Here is a 22,076-nt window from a genome sequence, read left to right as displayed (position 1 = left end):
CCATTGTTAGCCACCGTTAGCGACAACTGTCGATAACAGCACGTCCACGGATCAAATTGAACAGTACTATGTGTACGACTCATTAACTTAACAGAGTTACCAACTCCTCAGTAATGAAAGTAGCTATTGGATGTCATCGCCTCATTTGCATCATTGACTATGTACATGGAATTGTAATGGACGCAGGAGGAGAGGGGAATGGGAGAAACAAACAAAAAAACACCCTAAATATGTTTAAAACTACAAATTAACTTTCTCTGGATCTACAAACGTGACCCAAAAGAGACACCCTGGAGGAGCTACTTTTTGATTTTGTGTTAATTTAACAGATCAGTCACACATTCATTTGCAGTCTGGATGCAGAGAGCTGACTGAGGACTGGACCACCTGTGAGTGCTCTGGGACAGGGGAGGGGCCTGTGGCAGCGTCTGCTGTTCGTTGACAAGTAAAACGATATTTTCTTTCACGCCAGAGTCTAAAAAGTCTCCAGTGACACCAGAAAAAGTCACTAGATTGGTCGATTCTTTTGACTTTTTTGAAAAATGGCTGCTAGTGGGGTCTGAATCCTGACTGGATGAAGTGTTGAAATCCTAGATTTACTGTCAAAGCCTGAGACTGAGAGACCCATGTCACAGAATACAGATGTGAAGCACAGTTTTTCGCAGCTTTAAGGCCTTTGCACTGTACATTTTTATATTTTTCGTGTGATTATTTGCATATGAGGAAAGTTTAAGACCTATATATATATATATATATATATATATATATATATATACATAAGCCACTGGTTAATAAAAGTTTGTTACCTAACACTGTAAAAAGGTTGGAGTTTGACTAAAAATACAAAGAAGCAACTTGCTACTGCTCATATAGAATGAAGATTTTATGTGAATAGTTTGTATTTCCGAGTTGTTTATTCATCTTTTCTACACTCTGTCTTAAACTGGAATACACAAACACTTGACTTTAGCTTAATGATGATGTTCATACAGCAATTAAAATCCATTTGTTTCTATATGATCCCACAAGCACCCGTGTCTTCACCACAAAGGACACAAACCTGCCTTGTTTTATCCCCTTTACCCACTTTTGCTCTTAAACGCTGCTACAAAGAGAAAATGGAAAAAGTGAGTGTTATTCCTTCATGTGTGCACTAATAAAATGCCATTCCATTCCCACACCTAGATCTTTATGAGTTCATATCTTCCTGGTCCTATTGTGGAAAAAGAAACAGTGTGTCCATCACAGGAAGTGCCCTTTGACCCCCATGAAAATCTTGTGTTGTTTGTCCCCCTTATTTGAGAACCTCCACCAACAATGGTTGGCCTTTGCTTGCATTGTTTGGAAAGACCACACTCCAAGACAAGAAAAGCACATTCCACTGTAGAGGAGTTTACACCTGCGAGCTAACCCTGCATGATTATCACAAAGATTAGAATCAGGTTCCCCTTATTTTAAGTTGGGTTTACACATGTGACACGTGGCAGCCAGTTTCCACACTGTCTCAAGTCCATGGGAAATCTTACCATCCCCGAGCTAATACAGAATACTTCCCCTCCCTTTGGTTTGGCTGCAAAGTGCCGGTGGTTCTTAACTGCCCACAGAGTCGGGTAATTTATCACCGTCCATGTTGAACTGTTGTAGATGGAGGCTGCATTTTTACTGCTGGTGTCACGTGTTAACGAGCAGGTTTTACGGTGGAAAGGATGGAGGGTCACGTCACCTAGAAATTAACACACCAAGTGGCTTGATTTTACTTGTCTTTGCGGTTTCATTTTTGATAATTCAACCCTTATCTGTATTTACTTTTCAACAACACACAGTGTCTTTAGCTAATTCTACACTCTCTCACTCCTGCCGTGGGAACAGAAAATAAGAGACAGCCTTCCTTCCTTCCTTCCTTCCTTCCTTGTCCGCATTGCTTCATGAAGTTTGAGCTGCTTCCCAGGTCACTACTGTTAGGAAAGGATCAAGTGTCTTCACTGCTCAGTAAGTGATGTCACTGTACTGGAATCCACCAATTTTCTCTGCTTCTCCCACATCACGCCTGTGGCCCGGTGTTTGAATCTAATATAAGTGGGTCGTGAAGAAAATCTCTGAGAAGACTGATCACAAACAGTGAAGATGTTTCATGAAGGGCTGAGGACAATTAAACTAAATGAGTGGTGGATTCATTATTATCTCTTATCACTGCAGGACTGTACACGTGGTGATGCACCACCTTGGGGTCATGACCTTCATTGGGGTCACGGGTTAAATTCTGGGGATTGTTTTTACATTGATGTGCCATTGAGTGAGTTTGTGAGAGTCAAAGTCTGTGCACAGGATTCATCTGAGCAGTTAGTGCATGGATAAAACACAGAAGATGCTCATGCACATAAATACTTCCAGTAACGTCCAGTAACAGCTCGCCTGGGTCAACCTAGACGAGTCTGCCAACAGTGTGGCAGACACATCTGTGTGAATACACGGTTGGACAACCACAGAATCTCCTTCAAAAAGTGAACACAAGGGTGACAGAACCGTCGTAACGCCGGCGCCACCAGAGAACGACGAAAAGCCTGTCTGAGATTGAGATGCAGTCTGGTATTAGCCAGGGTAACTGAATTATTGATAGTACACACAATAGATTTGTATTTTCACTGACAGTTACATGGTGGAAAAGAGGAAAAAAAGAGTCTTACTCAACCCAACTCAACACAACCAACCAACCAACCAACCAACCACCAGTGGCGGTTGCTGGTCTTTAAAACAAGGGATGCTCATTTCAGGCTGAGTTATTTATACATACATTCTTAAATAAGCATAACAATGTTATAACAGTGTTTTTATTACAGAGTATATGTACTATGTGAACTATATTGCAAAGTAAATAAAACATCGACCAGCTGTTTGTCTACAGACTTCCCTCACAAAAATACACACACACACCCATTGACTCTGAGAGAAGTCGAGCTTCCCTGGAAGTGATATCAAATCAGTCATGGGGAGCAACTGAACCTACTCATATGTAGTGTAACAGACATTAAATCCAATATTGGCTATCTCTGTTACTTAAAACAACAACAGCAATGGTCTTAGTTCAGTTATTCATTATTTCTGACGACCGCAGGGTCAGAAAAATAATAACTTTCCCATGTTTTTTTAAGGTGAATATCATTGTACAGTCTGAAAGATCATGAATCAACATGACGCAGAGATTCCCTTATCTCAAGTCCCTTTCTTCAACATCTGGACACTGTGCTGGGACAGACATCTGTTTAAAATTGTGCCACTTATTTCTGTGAATAATGGTATTTGAGAGTAGCACCGTCTGCCAGAATAGACACACATTTAGAATCATTTCCTCGTCACTGTCTCGCTCCTTCTCAGTGTTTGAAGTGATGGGATGAATCGTCAGTGGGAAGAAAAGATGTTTGGAGCCAAAACATACAAAAGGGAACTGCAATGATGGTAAATATGATCTTATAGAATATTATGAAAAGACAGAAATAAGCATATCGAGTTCATCTTTTGTTCAGAGCCACCATCTGTTGGGTTCTGTTTGCACCGTCACTCCTCCACTTATGTCAAGTGTCTGTTTGCCGACTGTTAAACGGTGTGTTTTCCTTTCACAATGACCCATGAATGAGGAGTCAATAGAGACACTTAAATGATGCATAGTCCACACACAGGTGAGAAGGACACGGCAAACAAAGGGGCCCATTCACATGCCAGTCTGATCGTCGAGTTGAAACTGTGATCCAGCCACTGCATATTTATTTGGCAGCGTGATCAAACCTCACTTTGATTCAATTGTTTTCATCAGAGCAATTCATTGTTTGTAGTGAGCTATTTCAGTTATGCTGTTTACATGTTACATACAAGTGGATATAATGTGATTTCACAGAAAAGCTCATGTGGCTTATTTCCAACAATGACCTCATCTAAAATGTGTGAAAAACATCTGAAATCAATGTATAAAACATTATCAAAAGAGCACTTGTTATATTTTATACAGTCCAAAACTATTGCGATGCACACTATTATTTTGTATGTAAAAAAAAATTGCATTAAACTTATCAGTTCTTTAAAACACGTTATCATACGAGCTTCTTTTCAGTGAGAAATATCTGTTGCATTACAGCTCAGATATTCCACACTTTAAAGTGACAGAGAAAAGAAAAGAGTTTTGAAACGTTCATTTAAAAAGCTGCTTCAGCGACAGACGCTCAGCAGTTCCATCAAACCCACGACCTTTCAGCTCAAAGGTCGTGGGTTTGATGGAACTTCTACCAGTGACCCTTCAGACCTCAGTGTGTGTGTGTGTGTGTGTGTCACAGGCTAGGATTTTTAATGAGTGACCGTGATGAAGCATGGAGGAGGTCCATTGTGTCCACAGCAGCCACGCACACGACACTGGACTGTGATACACAGCTGCTCCCACAGCAGATGGAAAAAGAAAAAGAATTAAAGAGACAAAAAGGTTTTGATTATTGGAGAAAGATGATGTCAGAGCTTTGTTAGCCGTGCTGTGTGAAGCCTCCGTTTACTTGAGTTTTCATATTTCTTACAAATTACAATTTCTCACAAATGACACTTTCCCCATGCATGTGTTTGGTTAAGGTTGAGACAGAAAGCAAATGCTGCCCTCCACAGTTCAAACTAGGAGAGAGAAGAACCTTCCTGTGGCCCCTGGTTCGTCAGATGACCTTTACTGTGCCAGTGCTTCATTATCATGCCACGGCACAAACACGCCACAGTGGCTCAGCAGTGGAGTCATCTCTCTGCATAAAGGTTGAGGGTTCGATCCCTGGCTCCACTAGTCTAAGTGCTCATGTCCTTGGGCAAGAACCTTAAGCCCATGTTTCTCCAGCAGCGTGATAGAAAATGCACACACAGTAAATGCACGGTATGAATGAGTGAGTGAGTGAGTGAACGGGTGAATGGGTGAAAACTGTAGTGTAAATCGTCAAGACGAGAAGAGCACATTATAAATACACATAATGTAGCAATCAGTCACTTGGACTTGATTTACTAACAGCCTGACCATTCTCACCACAACACCACTTAAAGATGCTGCCCCCTACTGGCAACAAGGGGAAATAGGTCTCTTTTTTTCTTCTAGTGGAATAATAAGTTAAATTTTTCATATTCAAGTACAGTAAATATTTGGTACTTTTCCTCAAGGACTATTCTAATTTTCTGGTGAGGAACTTTTACTCAAGTGTGGCTTTCCACTGCTTCATACACAACTGTGTGTGTGTGTGTGTGTGCGTGTGTGTGTGTGTGTGTGTGTGTGTGTGTGTGTGTGTGTGTGTGAGAGGGAGAGAGACAGAGAGCGGGAGTGAGAGAGAGAGAGTAGTGAGTCCAGCCCCCACCTCCACCACCGTGCAGAGTTGTTGGGGTGGGACATGCAAATCCAGGCTGTCTGTCTGTCTGTCTGTCTGTCTGCCTGCCTGCCCCCTTCACAGGCAGCAGATCAGCACACTGCTTCTTACACACACACACACACACAGTAAAGTCAGCAGGTCTCACACTCGCTCTCGTGTGTGTGTGTGTGTGTGTGTGTGTGTGTGTGTGTGTGTGTATATGGAGCCGAAACTTTCCTAGAGACACACTCGTTCTCTTCCCTCCGTCTGTCCTGCTCCTCTCTCTCTCTCTCTCTCTCTCTCTCTCTCTCTCCTCCCTCCTCCCAGCACACCTTTGTGTTGTTTTCCTTGCCCCTCTTCCCTCTTCCCTCCCTCTGCAGCCTCACTAGTTCTCCCTCTGCTCTCTCCTCTAGCTCTCAGAGTGTGTTTTGGGAGCGAGGTGAAGACAGGATGCTGCTGCTGCTGCTGCTGATGCTACAGCTGTCTGGGCTCCATGTCACCTTCAGGGCCCACTGAGGAGGACAACGCTGCAGGTGTGACCTCAAGGACCCTACAACTGTTGCTCTCGACCCGCGTTTCTTCACCATCATCATCATCACCACGCGCAATTTAAGAGAGAAAAAAACACAATGAGGACCAAGTTGTGCTCAGTTGAAGTGGCTGCACAGCTCTTTCTGTCAGCAGTGCTGCTCTGTGTGGTGGACAGTAAAGGAACCTTCTATGGAGGAGGTCACGTCAACCCGTTCTATGGAAGCAGATACAACCTGTTCAAGGCTGGACTCAACGCTCAGCATCTACCAAACAAGCCAATGACACGCCACAAGTAAGTGCTCAACCAGTGTTGTCAAGTGACTTTTGTAAATAAAGTACACACAGGGCCACTGTTTGTTTCTACAGAACAGGGTTAGGGCCACATGTGAATTTAAAAAAGAAAGATCAAATTCATAATTCATATATTTAAGACAACATTCTGACTTGAAAAAAGAACATTTTGAGAAAAAGTCCCAGTCCCTTAATTCACATATTCACATTTTGTGTAAAAACTTCTCAAATGTGATATTTGAATTTTTGTGTTTCTGTTTCTTTTTTTAATTTTTACGCACAGATTGAAAATGTAATCAAATCCAACTCATGTCACAGGAGCTCATGCACAGTTGATTTCCCGCCCAGTGCTGCAGGGTAAAAGTCTATGCATTCCAAATATGTGGACCCACCTTACACTGTATTTCCCCAGAGAAACACATGTCACTGGCGAGTAGTATGGAAATATGGTTTCAGTTAGGGTATCGGCTCGGTAACAGATCCCTGAATTGACTCTGTGTTTCTCTCTCTCTTACTCGCCATCAGCTTTCTCTGCTGCGGTTCACACCTAAAACCATCTGTGGCTGCAGATAAACATTATACAGTAACAATGACAGCATGAAAACAAAAGGCGTCATCGTGGCCTGTGTGCTGCTCGGTTGATGACAAGGGTATTGATCCCGTGCAGCCGCTGACTCTGTGTGTGTGTGTGTGTGGTGAGAGCGTTAAAACTTCTCTTCTTCTGAGGCGATTGTTCATTGTTCATCACACTCTCTGCAGGTCGATGTGAGTCTGTATCAATACAACCTGCTGCGGTGTGTGTGTGTCAAAAGCTCATCTTATATTGTGTTCTTGTTAAAGGTGAGTATGATGTTCTAATGGATTTCAATCCTACTAAATGTTCAGATCCTCTGTGCTGATAGTTTCATTAAGGTTCCAGTCAATCAACATGTGACATGTACAGTATAACATCTTTTCTCAGACCTGGAACTCAAACCTTTGTGTCGCCTCCCTTTATCAACCCTTACAATATCAATAAGAATGAGAATGAGGCTTCGTCCTCTGTGTTCAGTCAGAGATGTATGGACTGATATTGTGCAGACATGCAACAGCAGAGGAATAACAACCACACACTGTGCATGGAATTTAAAAGTCCTGAAGGTGAAGCAGAGCCTTGTTGATCTATTTCACCTGGACAGAAAGCGCTGATGTTCGCCTGCTGCAGAACACTGTTGACTGTCACCTTCAGCCTGAATGCACTAACCATGTTGACCTTTAACCCTGTCACCATCATGTATACATCCATCCCCGTGCCACGGTTTTATTTAACACTTTGAGAAACAAAAGGGAATGTTCTGCATGTTACGAGGCGCTCCGTGACTTCATTTGTGACAGGAAACTGAAGATTGTGTTGCTTTGTAAACTTTGTAAACCACATATTTTACTTCACAGTACACTGAAGTTGTTGAGCAGTAGATTTTCTCTATGGACTTTGGTGTGGGAAAGTGAGCAGTTTACCAACTTCTGTTTTGACTTGGGAAATCCTCAGTCACCTGTATTTTAGACAATAACAATGTACAATATATGTACCTCAGATAACCCAATTAAAACAAACTTGAATTATCCCTTGGATTCTATTATAATTCATTATAAAGTGGTTTATTCACTGTCAATAATACAAGCTGGTGCACAAGTGGTGGTTAGCACAAGCTTGAGTGACTGATATTCCTCCTTTCTTTGTGCAGTGGAGTGACGTTGCCGTGTCAAATATGAGCAGACTGTAATCATCTCTAATGTAAACTATTCAAATGACGTGTAGTCATAGTCTTAGTGCAGCATTAGAACATGGCGGGGAACACGTTCTGTTTCTTAACTATTCTCTCCTGAGCTGGATAAACATTAGCCTGGGTGAAAGCATTTCACTCTGCAGACACGGACGTGATGTTAGCGACAGAAACTGTCCTTCAGTCCTGACGTTCTTCAGCTCATCTTCAGCTCATCTTCAGCTCATCTTCAGCTCATCTTCAGCTCATCTTCAGCTCATCTTCCTATTGAGCTTTCATCTGGAATCTATAATAACTCCACACCTCAGACTTCAGGTTTTCTGTGGGTGAGTCCGATTCTTTGTCAGGTTTTGGAAGAATTGATTGCAAAGACGTGGTGGCGGCATTTCAGAGTATGTGTAAACTGGGACTGGGCTATAGGAACAGTCCATATTAGGATATCCCCGAATTCGCCCAAGATCAATGAATCTTCCCGCCTCTCATTACATTTAAATTTGGTTCTATTACATTGCAAAACTGATGCAGACTGACAGATGGTTAGTAAAGTGCTGGTTGCTGGTAGTTGGTGATGTTTCTGCGTGTGTGTGTGTGTGTGTGTGTGAGTCCAGCTCATGTTTATATAAGAGCTGCTGAACCACCGTGGACACATTGGACCCCGGGGACGTGTCAGTGTCAGACCACCAGATATAGGAGCTCAGTTGTTGTCGGCCTCACTGGTCAGTGGAAATAGAGACTTAAAAATAACACATGCTGAGATGTGTGTGTGTGCGTGTGTGTGTATACAGTATGCATATGTATGTTTGTTTGTTTGTTTGTTGAAGGATTTTACACGTGTAAAAATGCTCAGTTGACCAAGAACAACACTGTCACATGGACACACACTGTTTTTCTGCAGCTGCTGATGTTACAAAGACTTTTTGTCTCCATGTTGAATTATCATCTCTGTCTTGGCAGCAAAGCCAGTGATTTGATTTCATCGTCAGTCCTTTGGTTCAATTCCTGTCCTGTTGCTGGACAGGAATCTATAGCCTGAAGTCAATGACGTCATTTTGATGCCAGGTGTGAACAATCTACACTGAGAGCTCTCCGCTTGTGATCCAATATCCCGGGACAGATGTTAAAACTTCAGTAGGCAGAGCTGATTGTTGATTGATGACTTTCATCCACAGGTCGTTAAATACTAACATTTTGGGAGTGTCTGTCCGGGCTCATCTGCAGGGAGGGGCTCAGGACAGACGATCTGAGCCAATATGTCTATCTCTGAAAGGCGCCTCCCATACTGACCTCTCGTGTAGGCTCCTTTTTTAAGGTTTCTTTGTCGTGTTGGCAGTTGTATCCACACAGCAGGGCAGTGGCTTGCATTGTTGACTCACAGCAAAAAGGTCAACAGTTTGAATCCCTGTTTGACTAACGGCCTATTCTGTGGAGTTTGCATGTTCTCCGGGTTCTCTGGTTTCCTCTCACAGTCCAAACATGCAGAGGTTAATTGGACACTGTAAATTGACCGTGGGTGTGAATTAGAGAGTGAATGGTGGTTCCTCTGTATATGTTTGGAGATCTGTCCATGGTGCACTGCCTTCCTTTCGTCCTCATGTGGAGGATAAAGTGGTAAACAATGAGTGAGTGAGTGAGTGATCTGTTTTTATCTGCTTTGATCTGTTTTGATCTGTTTTGATCTCCTTCTATACTTTGATCTGCTTTGATCTGCTTTGATCTGTTTTGATCTCCTTCTATACTTTGATCTGCTTTGATCTGATTTGATCTGCTTTGATCTGCTTTGATCTGCTTTTATCTACTTTGATCTGTATTGATCTGCTTCGACCGTTTTGAGCTGCTCATTGAGACTCACATGAACAGCAGTGAGTGCAGGGGCAGTACATTTAAAGCTGTACTGTGTAAACAAACCATGTTACACAAAGCTTACACATGATTCCCTCTGTGTTTCTCAGTATTGTGGTGTTACATGTTACTACACTGCACACAGGAAGTGATTTGTTTTGTGTCGACACAGACACCATTGCTATGTTAAATCAAGGTGCTGGAGTGTGACTGAAAACAAAGAGGAACATAAGAAAAGCTTCACAAGTGAATTGTGCCAAAGTTGAATGCTTCTTTTGTCTGCCCACCCCTGTGCTGCCACTGTATATACACAAATATACAGTCCCTCAGCCAGGTCTGATAGTATTGTTTGACAGAGCCTGTTTTCAGATACAGGAAGCTGCACACACTATTTCGGTACAGAAACTGTTGGCAGCCAGTGTCCAAGCGGAAGGGAATTGGGCTTGTAACCGGAGGGTTGCAGTACAAATGCCAGTTCAAGGCACCCGATCCCCATTGCTCATTGTTAATGGGACAGTCTAAATTGGCCCCGGTGAACTCCTATTGCAGGTCTTAAGCACAGATAGATGTGAGGGTGGATCATCCACTGTGATGAGAGACGAAGAAGTCCAGATAAAAAACAACTGTGTTCAGGAAAACCAAACAGAAGCAGAGTAACATCATCAATAACAAAAGACAATCACTTTTCTGCCTTGTTTTTCTTAAAATGGCAAAATATTCACAGATGTTTGTGGTGTGACCCCTGGTGGAAATGTCCGGTAATACACAGTGGACAGCAAGTATGTGCTGGTCAAATGACACTTGTTTTTTGGTTGGTGTTTTTAAAACTCTATGACATGATCCAGCACAGCCTTCACTGTGCGCGTCGTCAACATCAATTAGGATCTCAGCAGATGTCTCATGTCATCACTGATCAGATTAGAGACATATGTGAGAACCCTGCGAAGACGTATGGGACACAGATCAAGGGAGAAAGGTCAGTAAGTTAACAGAGGTCAAAGGTTGTTCACCTTCACTGACCTGCACTGGTTTGCTCTGCACCTACATTCTCTGAACCTGGACAAAGCCTTGAAATATCTACTGAGTTTACAGAAAGTCTCGCTAACGCATTTGAAAAATACAGAGAACTGTTCATGCTCGTTCCCGAGGATAAGGTACAGTGTTTCTGAGCGTCTATACAAGACAGTAAAGACACAAAACTTCAAGTCAAATAAAACAACTAGATTATATGAAGTGATTATGATATAAATAGATAGTGGATAGGAACCTGTAACAATGCTCAACTTTGCACACAGCCTCGCCTCATCAGAGTCTGTCCTTCCTCCTCCAAATGGCTACGGAAACACATGATTACAAAATGCTTTTGCTCTACTTTGGATTGAGTTGGATTAGACACAAAAATATACAAATTCAGTAAATCAAATATTTGAAGTTTAAATTGGAGGCAACAGTGGATCAACAGCACCTCTGTGTCATGATGTATCATTTTCTCTGTGGACACAGAGCGACGGTTTCCAATCAGTTTCCAATCAGGCTGTTTAAAAGTGAGATAAAGCAGTGAACACAAAGGGAAGCTCAGCTTCCTCAAATATCTACTATGTTGTTTTTATATTTCAAGAGTAAACGTGATCGCTGGAACACGATCAGAGTGTCACCAGTTTGTTGAGAATCACTTGTTTATCACGGACGATGGAACGTCTTATGTCATTTTCATGTTCCTGTAGCAGCTTCCGCATTAAAACCACTTGAAGAATTCTTTTTTTCCTGACAGAGTCAGAACACAAGGCCATAACTTGTTTTATTGAACACTAATAGTTATATAAAAGTGAAGAAAGTAGTTTAATACATGGTTTAAATACTTTCAAACTTTGCAGAGATGATGTTCACAGGTTGTACTTTGATTGGCGTGAGTTTAGAGCTGATTCTCCATCATTCCAAAGACACATTCATCCTGAAATTGCTGAATTATTTTCATTTTTCTGTGAGCTGTCTTCATTGACTCTTCACCAGTAACACTGACACTGAGATTTATTTACACATCTTAACTGATTTTCCCTTTACCATGACACCAAAAGTATCCAAATAGACCTTGTGGTTGCAGAGATATACTCATTTCATTATGAGTGTGCAATTTTTGAGCAGAGAAATGTAATTTATATTAGCAGCAGCAGCAGAGACTGTGATAAAAATAATATCAACTTTAATTATAGCATAATAATAATGGTGATGATATGTACGATAATAATAGCCTGGAAACTGGATCTGGATCCTGCAACCTGCAAGATGAGGACACAGAGAGAGGAAAGGAAGGAAAGACACAAACTAGGGAGAGAAAGAATAAAGTTAATGACATATAATGACGTCATATTCATACCCTGAGTGTGAGAGAGTGAGTGTGAGTTCCTCCAGCAGTCCCGGTCTATAGCAGCATAACTAAGAGATGGTCCAGGTTTCCCTGAGCAGTCCTGTATGGATCTTGGAGGAAAGTCTGTCGACAAATAGCTGGTTGTTGTGTGTTATTTGCTCAGCGATATAAAGCCTAACATATACACTGTAAATAAAAACACTATTATAACGTTTTCTTGTTCTAGTTGTTCATTTGCAAAATGTATGTAAGAATTGTTGGATAAATACTGGGGCCTGAAATGAGCTTCCCCTGTTTAAACTTTAGTGAGTTGTATTATATATACGAGCATCAGTTCAAATCCATTTAATGTTTAAATTCACTTGTTATGAAGGAAAGACAGAGATTGAAGAATATTTCATTTGTTAGCTATATTTTATTAGGAATAACTAGATACACATTATAACTCAAGATCTAATCAAAAAAAAGAAAGTTTATCATTTGTCATCTCTATAATGAGCTAAATAATCCCAACTGAAACCTTGACCCGGTCACTGCAATACAAACTGAACTGTGTTTGTTGAACTGTTGCACCCCTAACACCCATGTGATTGCACTGCGGTAACAAGGATTAGAGGCCAAGAGCCAAAATGACGGCCCTGTAATGCGCTGCCTTCGAGCGACAGTAATCAGAGCTGGATTCAATCCGAATGTCACATTTTCTGTTAACCCTAATCAGTAGCCACCAGAGCAGTATTAATCAACACCACACCATGGGGCCTTCAAGACCTGCCAGTTGGCCAGGAATAGGACTCATTAAAAGCAAATATGTAAAGAGATGGACCCTGGAGGGGAGCTGTCAGCCTGTAGATCTGCTCTGCTCCAGTCATAAATCTATACGGCGCAACAGCAGAGGCCTGAGTTCAAACAGTCACAAGCCCTGAAGGTGAAAGTGCACTTCATGGGGAGGAGGACGAGCCCTCCAGTGTCGGCCGCAGGCTTCAAGAAAAGAAAAGAGACTGTTTTAGAAAGAAATACTGCTTTGCTTGGATGATTAAACAGAGATTTCTTAGGTTTTTTTGCAGATTCTGCGGAAAAAAACACGTAAAATTAGGGGATAAAAACCGGGGGGTAACAGGGGGTAACAACTGAATAGGAGAATCTGAGATGGGAGATCGACATTTCCCCTGGGAGACGGTGAAGCTATCAAGAAACTGTAATATTATACTAGAAATATTTACAGTGGGACCGACCATCAGCCAAAAAATGACACGCTTATAATATTGTAGTGTTATGGTCGGAGGCATGATATGAGGAGAAGGAGAAGTTATGGTTGTTTTGTTATTGATGAGGAGTTTAATACACTCAAGTGTCAGTTGGGGTTGGGTGGTTCACTGAGGGTGTGGATGAACTTTACACTTTTATTATTATTATTTTTTGAGATCATGGGTGTTTTCGTCCTGTTTTGGTGGGATAGGTCTTATTACACACAAGTGTGGAAGTAAATATGAATTATCATATAGTCATATTATCGTTTATCGTCTAGTATCTAAGTACATAGAAATATTTATTTATTTTAAAGCTAGAGATACAAAGCAATTATACACTTATTCAAACACACGTATTGGTAGTATATTCAGTCTCTGCTAATAAACCTTCATAAACCTTATACAGTAAAATAGCATGTTAAAATATCAAAGGACCTTAAAAGTGAGAATTGTGTTAACGTTAATGTCGTCACTGATTTGCACTCACCATCTCATTTGAGTTTCACCTTCATGTTCTACACAAACCATAACCTTATAAAGAAAGCAAACATCAGAGAGTATTTATATTTTTAACACCAGTCTCCTTGTGTGACATTGTTTAAAATACAACGTGTGAAAATAGCTTAGCGCAGGCGCCAAGCCCCGCCCCCTCCTCCGCCTCATAATCCTCGTATCTTAGGTTGTATAAACTGCATGGGGGCAAGTGACCTATTGTGAATTGTTCCTGCCATGTGGCACAAATCAGATATGGATTCATGGATTATTGTCAGATCAGTGATGTGATATGGATCACATCAGATATTTTCCTCATCAGTGCAGCGTGTCCTTAAAAACTGGTCTACAATCACATGACTCACTTTCAACTGCGTCATGTGACTGAGTTTTGGCGCCTTGTAAGACTCACTCTAACTTTCACTGACAGTACATTTCCCTCTGCTAACCATGCCACAGGTCAGGGGTCACACAGGTCATCTCCAGTGTTCAGATATGAGTCATTTTTTATTTGGGCCGATAATCCCAAGCATGTTTGTCTGTGGTTTCCTGTGTTTGTCCACTTCAAACCCACTTCAAACCCACTCAGACTACTAAGTGGGTTCTAATGATGTAGGCCCCACATAGTTTCAGTTACATGGGCCCCACATGGGAAGCCCATCATCCACCCACTTCAAGCCCATGCCCTCTTAGTACCCATTTAGAATCTATGTATACTCTGGAAAGGGTTCTAAGTGGGCCTGGGCTTAATGTGAGCAGAGACAGGTCACCATGGAAACCACGGACAAACCAGAGTTGGACCCATATTGTCAGCCCCAATATAATCCTTATGGGGCCCACATGGACATGCTGGCTGGGCAGGTTGTTTTAATCTGATTAAGGTAACATATGAGGATTGGACATCAAGACCAGCATGTAGATGCAGCCTTAGATCCTGGATCAAGACTTGCCCCCACACAAGCAGCCTAAACAAAGTTCTCACCTACCCTGCAGCTGCGGTCTCAGCCTGAGACAATAACAAACACTTTGAGTTCATGTTTCTGGTGATCAAGCTGCTCTGTGGTGTAACAGTGCGTTCACACCACGGATCAGTCTCAGCTTTGATTCTCACAGAGCCAGAACCGTCTCTGACTGCATGACACTGACAGGTCTGTGAACACAGGCTCAGAGTAGACGTTTCTCTGATGCACATCTGGATTCCTGCACCATTTCCCGGCGTCGTGTGCGACAGACTGAAGGTCAGCAGCCGCCCAACCGCCCGCCCGCCCGCCCCCGCGCCTGCACCTGACAAACAAATCGGTGAACATGATCATTTCCCGTTGTGGAACATGAGAGGCTTCACAGTCTGCTCTCTGTCATCTGTCTATAGAAGCTTTCTATGAACTCACACATACATTAAATCAATTCATTAAGCTTCTCGTTATATGACGAGGAAACTGATAAAAACTAGTTACAGTTTAGTTACACTTTAATGAGGGGATGTGTGGAGGAGAACGCTAAAGGTAGCAACATACAGCCGAAAAGAGGGTTTTACAGTAAGTCCCGGAGTCTGGTGTGACTCACATGTTTGTGCAAAGGTGGGGAAAAATGAAAAAGAAAAGAAAAACATGGCAGAAATGATGATTCAGCACCATTTGTTATCATAGTAAGTGTCGTCGGTTTTCTTTTTCCTTCCTTCAGTAAATTGCCCGTATGCTATAAGAGATCCTGTAATAACCACATCAGTTCAGGTCTTAACAACACACGACCTGGCAGCAGGTTGTCAGGTTCATATGAAAGGAGCGCTGTCATTCTGGCTCTTAACATATGTCAACACAGGCAGAGATCAGTGCACATCAGTGCAGATCAGTGCAGATCAGTGCAGAGGTGCACCAGTTTCTCACAGCCCTCTGAGCATGTAGGCCCCGCTCTGCTCCCGTGTCCCTCCCTGCTCCTCCAAACACTCCTATTTGTTCTGAGACAGCTGTGGAGGAACGTTAAGCGCCGCATGTGTTGCTAAACGCTCCCCGCTGAATGTGAGAAATGCTTCACATGTGAGCCCAAAGAGCCCAGATCATCGTTTCCTGTGTTGTGCAGGGGCCAGGGGAACATTTAGCAGTTGCTATAGCTGCACTGGCAATGAGGCGCGAGGAGAGAGAGGAAGGTCCAGCTCCAGCATGATGCAACAACTGTTCACAGTAGTTATTGTGGACACATCTGAAAACATTCTCAGACTCTGTTTTCCTCTTAGAATTGACAGGGTTTTTGGTTTTTTTAAAGAAAAAAAAGTGGATCTATCTATCTATCTATCTATCTGTCTGTCTGTCTGTCTGTCTGTCTGTCTGTCTGTCTGTCTGTCTATCTATCTATCTATCTATCTATCTATCTATCCATCCATCATCCATCCATCCATCATCTATCTATCTATCTATCCTATCTATCTATCTATCTGTCTGTCTGTCTGTCTGTCTGTCTATCTGTCTGTCTGTCTGTCTGTCTGTCTATCTATCTATCTATCTGTCTATCTATCTATCTATCCATCCATCATCCATCTATCTATCTATCTATCTATCTATCTATCTATCTATCTATATCTATCTATCTATCTATCTGTCTATCTATCCATCTATCCCCCTATCTGTCTATCTGTCTATCTATCTGTCTATCTATCTATCTATATCTATCTATCTATCTATCTATCTATCTATCTATCTATCTATCTATCCATCTATCCCTATCTATCTATCTATCTATCTATCTATCTATCTATCTATCTATCTATCTATCTATCCATCCATCCATCCATCCATCCATCTATCTATCTATATATCTATATGTCCATCCATCCATCCATCCATCCATCTATCTATCTATCTATCTATCCATCCATCTATATCTATCTATCTATCTATCTATCCATCCATCTATCTCTATCTGTCTATTTATCTATGAATGAATGGGTGACTGTTGTGTTTTCATGTATTGGTTAGGTGACTCATTTAAATGTCTAATGTTGTCACATCAACAGAAACCACTGTGCCTACGTGGTCCAGAGGAACATCACGTGCGTCATGCAGGACGGCGTGTCCACCTTCGTGAAGGCCGAGTACACCACCAAGTGCATCTGGGGTCAGAAGTGTCCAGTTGTTGTGTAAGTAACGACAAAGTCACACAAATACAGTAGTTCAATACAATAACGTGTGTTTATTAACTCACGTCCAGCACATGGTAGAATATTCTACATGCGCATGCTGCCCTCTAGTGTTCTCTTAATGTACTCTTCCATAGTTCTCTGCTGCGCTGTCTTTGAGATCAGATGTTGTTAATATTTATAATAAGTTATCATAACACAAAACTAGCTCAAGTGTGTGTGTAACCTTTATTTATTACAGTTGTTCTCGGTCCTTTTGGTGCATTTTTATTCACAAAACAGCACAAACAGCGCCACGCGGTGGATTAGCTGTAAAACAGCATGACCTACACAAAGCCTGAGGTTATTTCTCAGATGAACGTGTGATCAGTGACTCAGCACCATGATCGTGTTGCACTGTAAGTGTGTGAGTGATATTTAGCCTCAGTTTTACAAAGTGACTGAGTCATGGTTTGTATTTATAACACTTTTCTAACCCAATCAAAGCTGCTTTACACCACATTCACTCATTCACTCACTCACGCAGCACATGTTCTATCACTCATCGTTCACACTACCATCGCCCATCCTAAAGACTTAGTTAGTCATTATCTAATGATTACTTACTTTCATGTGTAGCTTATTATAAACGTGGCTCACAACAGAAAACAGGTGCATCCAGTCAAACATAAAGAGCTCAGTAAACATGTTTATTAGCAAAAGATGTACAGTGTAAACAGTCATGATGAGAGGGAGAGTGATGTGGACATAGGGCCAAGATTATTTTCAGTTAGATTTCCTGATGTTGAGTTGTTGAGATGGAGGACATCTTGTGGCGTCCAATGACTGATGTCCTGTAGACAGTGTCAAACAGCAGCTATAGGCTATAATAGAACATATAGAATATATAGAATATGTCCCTAACATCATGTAACTTTGTGTTCTCCTTGTGTTTCCTTCAGGTACAGAACGTTCTACAAGCCAAAGTACAAGGTGGGTTTCAAGACCGTGACTGAGCTGGAGTGGAGGTGTTGTCCCGGTTACTCTGGAGACCAGTGCTTTGAAGGACCCACGTCGTCACCCGACGTCAGTGATGCTGCACTGCCACATCGTCCAGGGATAAAGGGCTTCCCTTACGGTCCCAGACCTCCTGTAGACCACAAGCCTGGAGGAGGCCAGCTGGAGCCGGGCAAACCTGTGCCCAGTCTGCCTGACCACAGACCAGGTCCCACGGGACAAATTCCTGCTGGAGGTGGAAAAACAAACTACGGTAAAAAAAAAAGAGAGATTTGTTTTAAGCAATAAAGGGATAGTTCAGGTTTTTTGATGCGTAGTTGTATGAAATACAGAGCTACAAAACATGGCTGTCACAAGAACACACAAGACAGACTCAGGCTCACGGGAAAGAATCAAGTGTAAACATGTTATAATCTGAAACTGGGGTTTGTTGCTTTGTAAACCGCTCACACAACAGTGAGTTCTTTACATCAGTGACACAAAGACCAGCAGCTCCCGTGTCCTCAAGAGCTAAACACCATTTTCACCAATGGACTTTAGTGTGGGAGAGTGGGTGGTTTGCAGGTTTCAGTTTCTAATGTTGAGACGAAACAGCAAATATAATCTTAAAGATACCACAGACTTAAACTGGTGTAGATTATGTGAAGTGAGTCTTTTGTTATGTGGTTTAAATCATGTTTAATGTGAGAGTGAATATGTGAGCGTCATGATTTCACCAGCACCTGAGGTTGGGCAGCAGGTCGTGTGGTGTGTGTGTGTGCGCTCGCTGTCTCTGACATGTGTCACAGTCACGTCATCCAAAAATATCCTTAAACTGATGAAAACATGTTAAGTTTTAAGAAAGCTAATCTTGCTTTGTTATAAACAACGAGACAAAAGTGAGAACTTCTGTCATGTTCACTTAAAATGTGTCTTCTTCATTTTACTTTCTTTCCTCGTTGGAAACACAGGAAACAAATTTGGGATCTCTGGAGTGAGTGGCGAGCGTCTGGACCGTATGGAGGAGGACCTGCGTCGCCTCACTCAGGGCCTGGACACGCTCACTGGGGCGGTGGCCGGCCTTGAGGTGAGACTGCGAACATCCCTGCGAGAGGACACCAACAAACTCCTGGTGTCTCTGCTGCCCGGTGGTCCTCGTGTGCCGGACTCTGTGGTGGGATTTGGAGTGATCCCAGATGATTCGGAAGGAGTGGATGGAGGCGAAAGCTTCCCTGGATTTGGAGATTTAGCAGGGAGGGTGACAGAAGTGAGGGACGAGCTGCGAGCCAAGGCTCACATCTTAGAGGAGATTCAGGTAAACACACCTCACTTTTATCCTGTGTCCATAATAAATGCTGTTTCTTAATAACCGTTCATGTGTGTCTTCAGGGAATGGTCCTTGGTCACGATGGCCAGCTGAAGAGCCTGCTGGAGGGTGCTAGAGGCAGGCCAATCCCTGGCCCCGGTTCTACCGCTCTTATTGAAGAGATCCTGAACACCAAGTTGGCGGACATGCGGGCTGAGATCCTGGACGGCTTTGAGAACCGTCTAACCAATCTGGAGAACATCTGCGACAAGAGGATTGGTGAGGTGCAGAAGCAGTGTCACCAGGAGCACATGAACGGCCAGGAGCAGATGCAGCAGACTCTGGATGGAAGAGAGACCGGGCTCAGGGAGGAACTGGGCTCCATTCAGGCTCAGATCCAGGGCCTGACTCTGACTGAGAGCTGCTGTGGACAGGTAGGACGTGATAAGACACACGTGGTGTAGGGAGTGAGTGCTTTACAAGGTGATACAAAGCTCTTTATTTACTTTATCTCCATACGTTCCACATATTGAAGTACAGAAGGTTTTTAATGTGTTTCATGTTTTTATATCCCCCGTCTCTATTGAACAACCATATCGGAACATTTCCAGGCTGTGTATTGCATTCTACATTAGATCAGTGAATGTGTGTGATCTCCAGGTGTTATTGCTTAAATCAATCAATAATAAAGGCTTGATGTTGATGTTTGCAGGTGAGCAGCCTGTCTCAGCGTGTTCTGCTGCTGGAGGAGTCTGTAAAAGGTTTGACAGAATCCCAGAGACAGCTGCAGACTGCCCTCACTGACCAGACCTTCCATGTGGAGACGCTGATTGAAACCCGGCTGGTGGACATGGAGGGCCGCCTCAACACCACAGAGGGTGGAGCTGATGGAGGGCTCCCTGGAGGTCTCACTGGCTTTAAGACCTTGCTGGAGGACAAGCTGAAGACCCTGGAGGAGAAGGTGTTTGTAGCTGTGGAGGAGCTGAGCAACGCCACAGCTCCTGCTCTCCTGGAGGGTCAGGTGGTCCCGGCACTGGAGACGGAGATCGAGTCGGTGAGGAGGAGGGTGGAGGGAGACCTGGACGGCATTCAGAAGCAATTAACAGACCTGGAGCTCCTCTGCACCTCCTCCTGCTCACCCTCCACCCCGCCAGCAGGGGGTATCAGCATCACTGAAGTGGAGGAGGAGTGTGAGGGGATGGAGAAGAAGATGACAGGTCGTCTGGACACACATTCTAAACAGCTGGACCGACTAAACAACACCCTGCAGAACCTGCTCTTCAGGATCGCACAGGAGGACACGGAGGGCGCCGTCCAGGGGGAGATCACCCTGCTGAAGGTCAACATCAACTCTGTGAACCGCACTCTGAAGGGTCTCAAGGACTCCATCAGCTACATTGCAGGGGAGGTGGGCCATGCCAATTCCACTTGGGAGCAGAGAGAGCACCAGCTCGTCAACCAGGTGCAGGGAATCACCAGACTCGTGGGTCACCAAGCCTCGCTCCTGGGGGCCGGAGAGAGGAGGCTGGCCCAGCTGAAGGGAGAGCTGGTGACTCTGAAGAGGCAGCTGTCGGGGGAGCTGCGAGGCTGCAGGAGCACAGCGATGGACGTGCAGAGGGAGGTGAAGGACTTTGACAGCAGGGTGAGTCAGGTGGAGGGACAGTGCAGCGGCCTGGGGGAGCTGGCGGAGCAGCTGGAGAAGATCAGGGCCGAGCTGGAGAGACACTCAGACTCATACCTGGCCCAGGTGAACGGCACCCTGGTGGACCACTCAGAACAGCTAGCTGAGCTGAAAGGAGAGGTCAAAGACTGTGCGGCCAAGGAAGCAGCAAACCAAAAAGGAGACCAGTAGCATCTGAGCTACAGATTTTACTTTGTTTTTCTTTGTTGTTGTTGTTTTTTAAAGAGGGACTCTTAAAATGATAGTACACATTTTTTGAAATGTGGTTGTATGAGACACAGAAAAACAGATTTGAGCAACAGTTTTAACAAAAGGCTGTAAAACAACATGTTTTCTCACCATGAAACAGTGAAGTTTGTCCACGACTCGCACTGAACTGCAGAGATAAAACCAGTGCTTTTATTTGAACCTGAAACACAAAGTCACAAAATAACACATTTGAATGTATTGATGGAGACGGCAGTGGATCAGCGACCTAACCCTCGCACAGCAACACAAAACAGAAGGCTGTCTTATAATAACACGAGGCAGCTTCATGTAGAGCAGACTTGAGCCGGCGTACAGTTCAGTGAGTGCACTAACAGGTGATTTTCCACTAGGGAAACAGTAGCTTTAGTTCATTTTACCCTAAAACTCGTCCATTTTTTGCTCATTTAACTCTTGTTTTAGCTGAAACGGCAGCAATCTGTGCTACTTTGACACTTCACTACACGTGATTCAGCTACTTTGAGTGTCACACTGGTTCCCAGCACGTCAGTGTCTCATACAGCCACACTTTACACAAGTAAACTATGTATTTTCTGCGTGCCTCTCCTTAGACTCTAGTGACTTCCTCTGGTTCTCTCTTGTCTTTTTTTAATCCCATCTGCACAGATGCAAATTAACGCTCGGCAGTCCGCTGCCTCCAGATGTTCTGGCAGTTTGGTTTATTGGAGTGAGGAGACGCAGAGGCAGAATCATGGTTGTATAGCTGGGCAATATTTCCCCTTGAGATTTTATTCTATAGGGCATTTGTTTGATTTTTCTTTTATGATTGTTTTCTTTTCATAGTTGACCTTTTTTTTTAACTTATATGAAGTGAGTGCATTGTCATGATGTTAAAGAG

General features: G+C 43.2%; 1 protein-coding gene across 1 annotated transcript in view; it reads left to right on the top strand.

Annotated features, from left to right (window-relative positions):
• Window positions 1–5,720: 5,720 nt before the first annotated feature.
• The window catches only part of LOC122761232 (EMILIN-3), a 17,709-nt gene continuing 1,353 nt past the window's right edge, over window positions 5,721–22,076 (top strand). Inside the window, exons 1-6 of the mRNA XM_044016413.1 lie at window positions 5,721–6,174; window positions 16,887–17,009; window positions 17,951–18,258; window positions 18,956–19,299; window positions 19,374–19,724; window positions 20,003–22,076. The exon at window positions 20,003–22,076 is cut by the window's right edge and continues 1,353 nt beyond it. Of these exons, the coding sequence (XP_043872348.1) occupies window positions 5,981–6,174; window positions 16,887–17,009; window positions 17,951–18,258; window positions 18,956–19,299; window positions 19,374–19,724; window positions 20,003–21,142 (2,460 nt within the window). The 5' untranslated portion in view covers window positions 5,721–5,980 and the 3' untranslated portion in view covers window positions 21,143–22,076. The remainder of the gene's footprint in view (window positions 6,175–16,886; window positions 17,010–17,950; window positions 18,259–18,955; window positions 19,300–19,373; window positions 19,725–20,002) is intronic.

This window comes from Solea senegalensis, unplaced genomic scaffold (genome assembly GCF_019176455.1).
Source record: "Solea senegalensis isolate Sse05_10M unplaced genomic scaffold, IFAPA_SoseM_1 scf7180000014486, whole genome shotgun sequence".
Classification (NCBI taxonomy): domain Eukaryota; kingdom Metazoa; phylum Chordata; class Actinopteri; order Pleuronectiformes; family Soleidae; genus Solea; species Solea senegalensis.
Note: the sequence above shows the minus strand (reverse complement) of the source record. Positions and strands in the feature narration are given on the sequence as shown.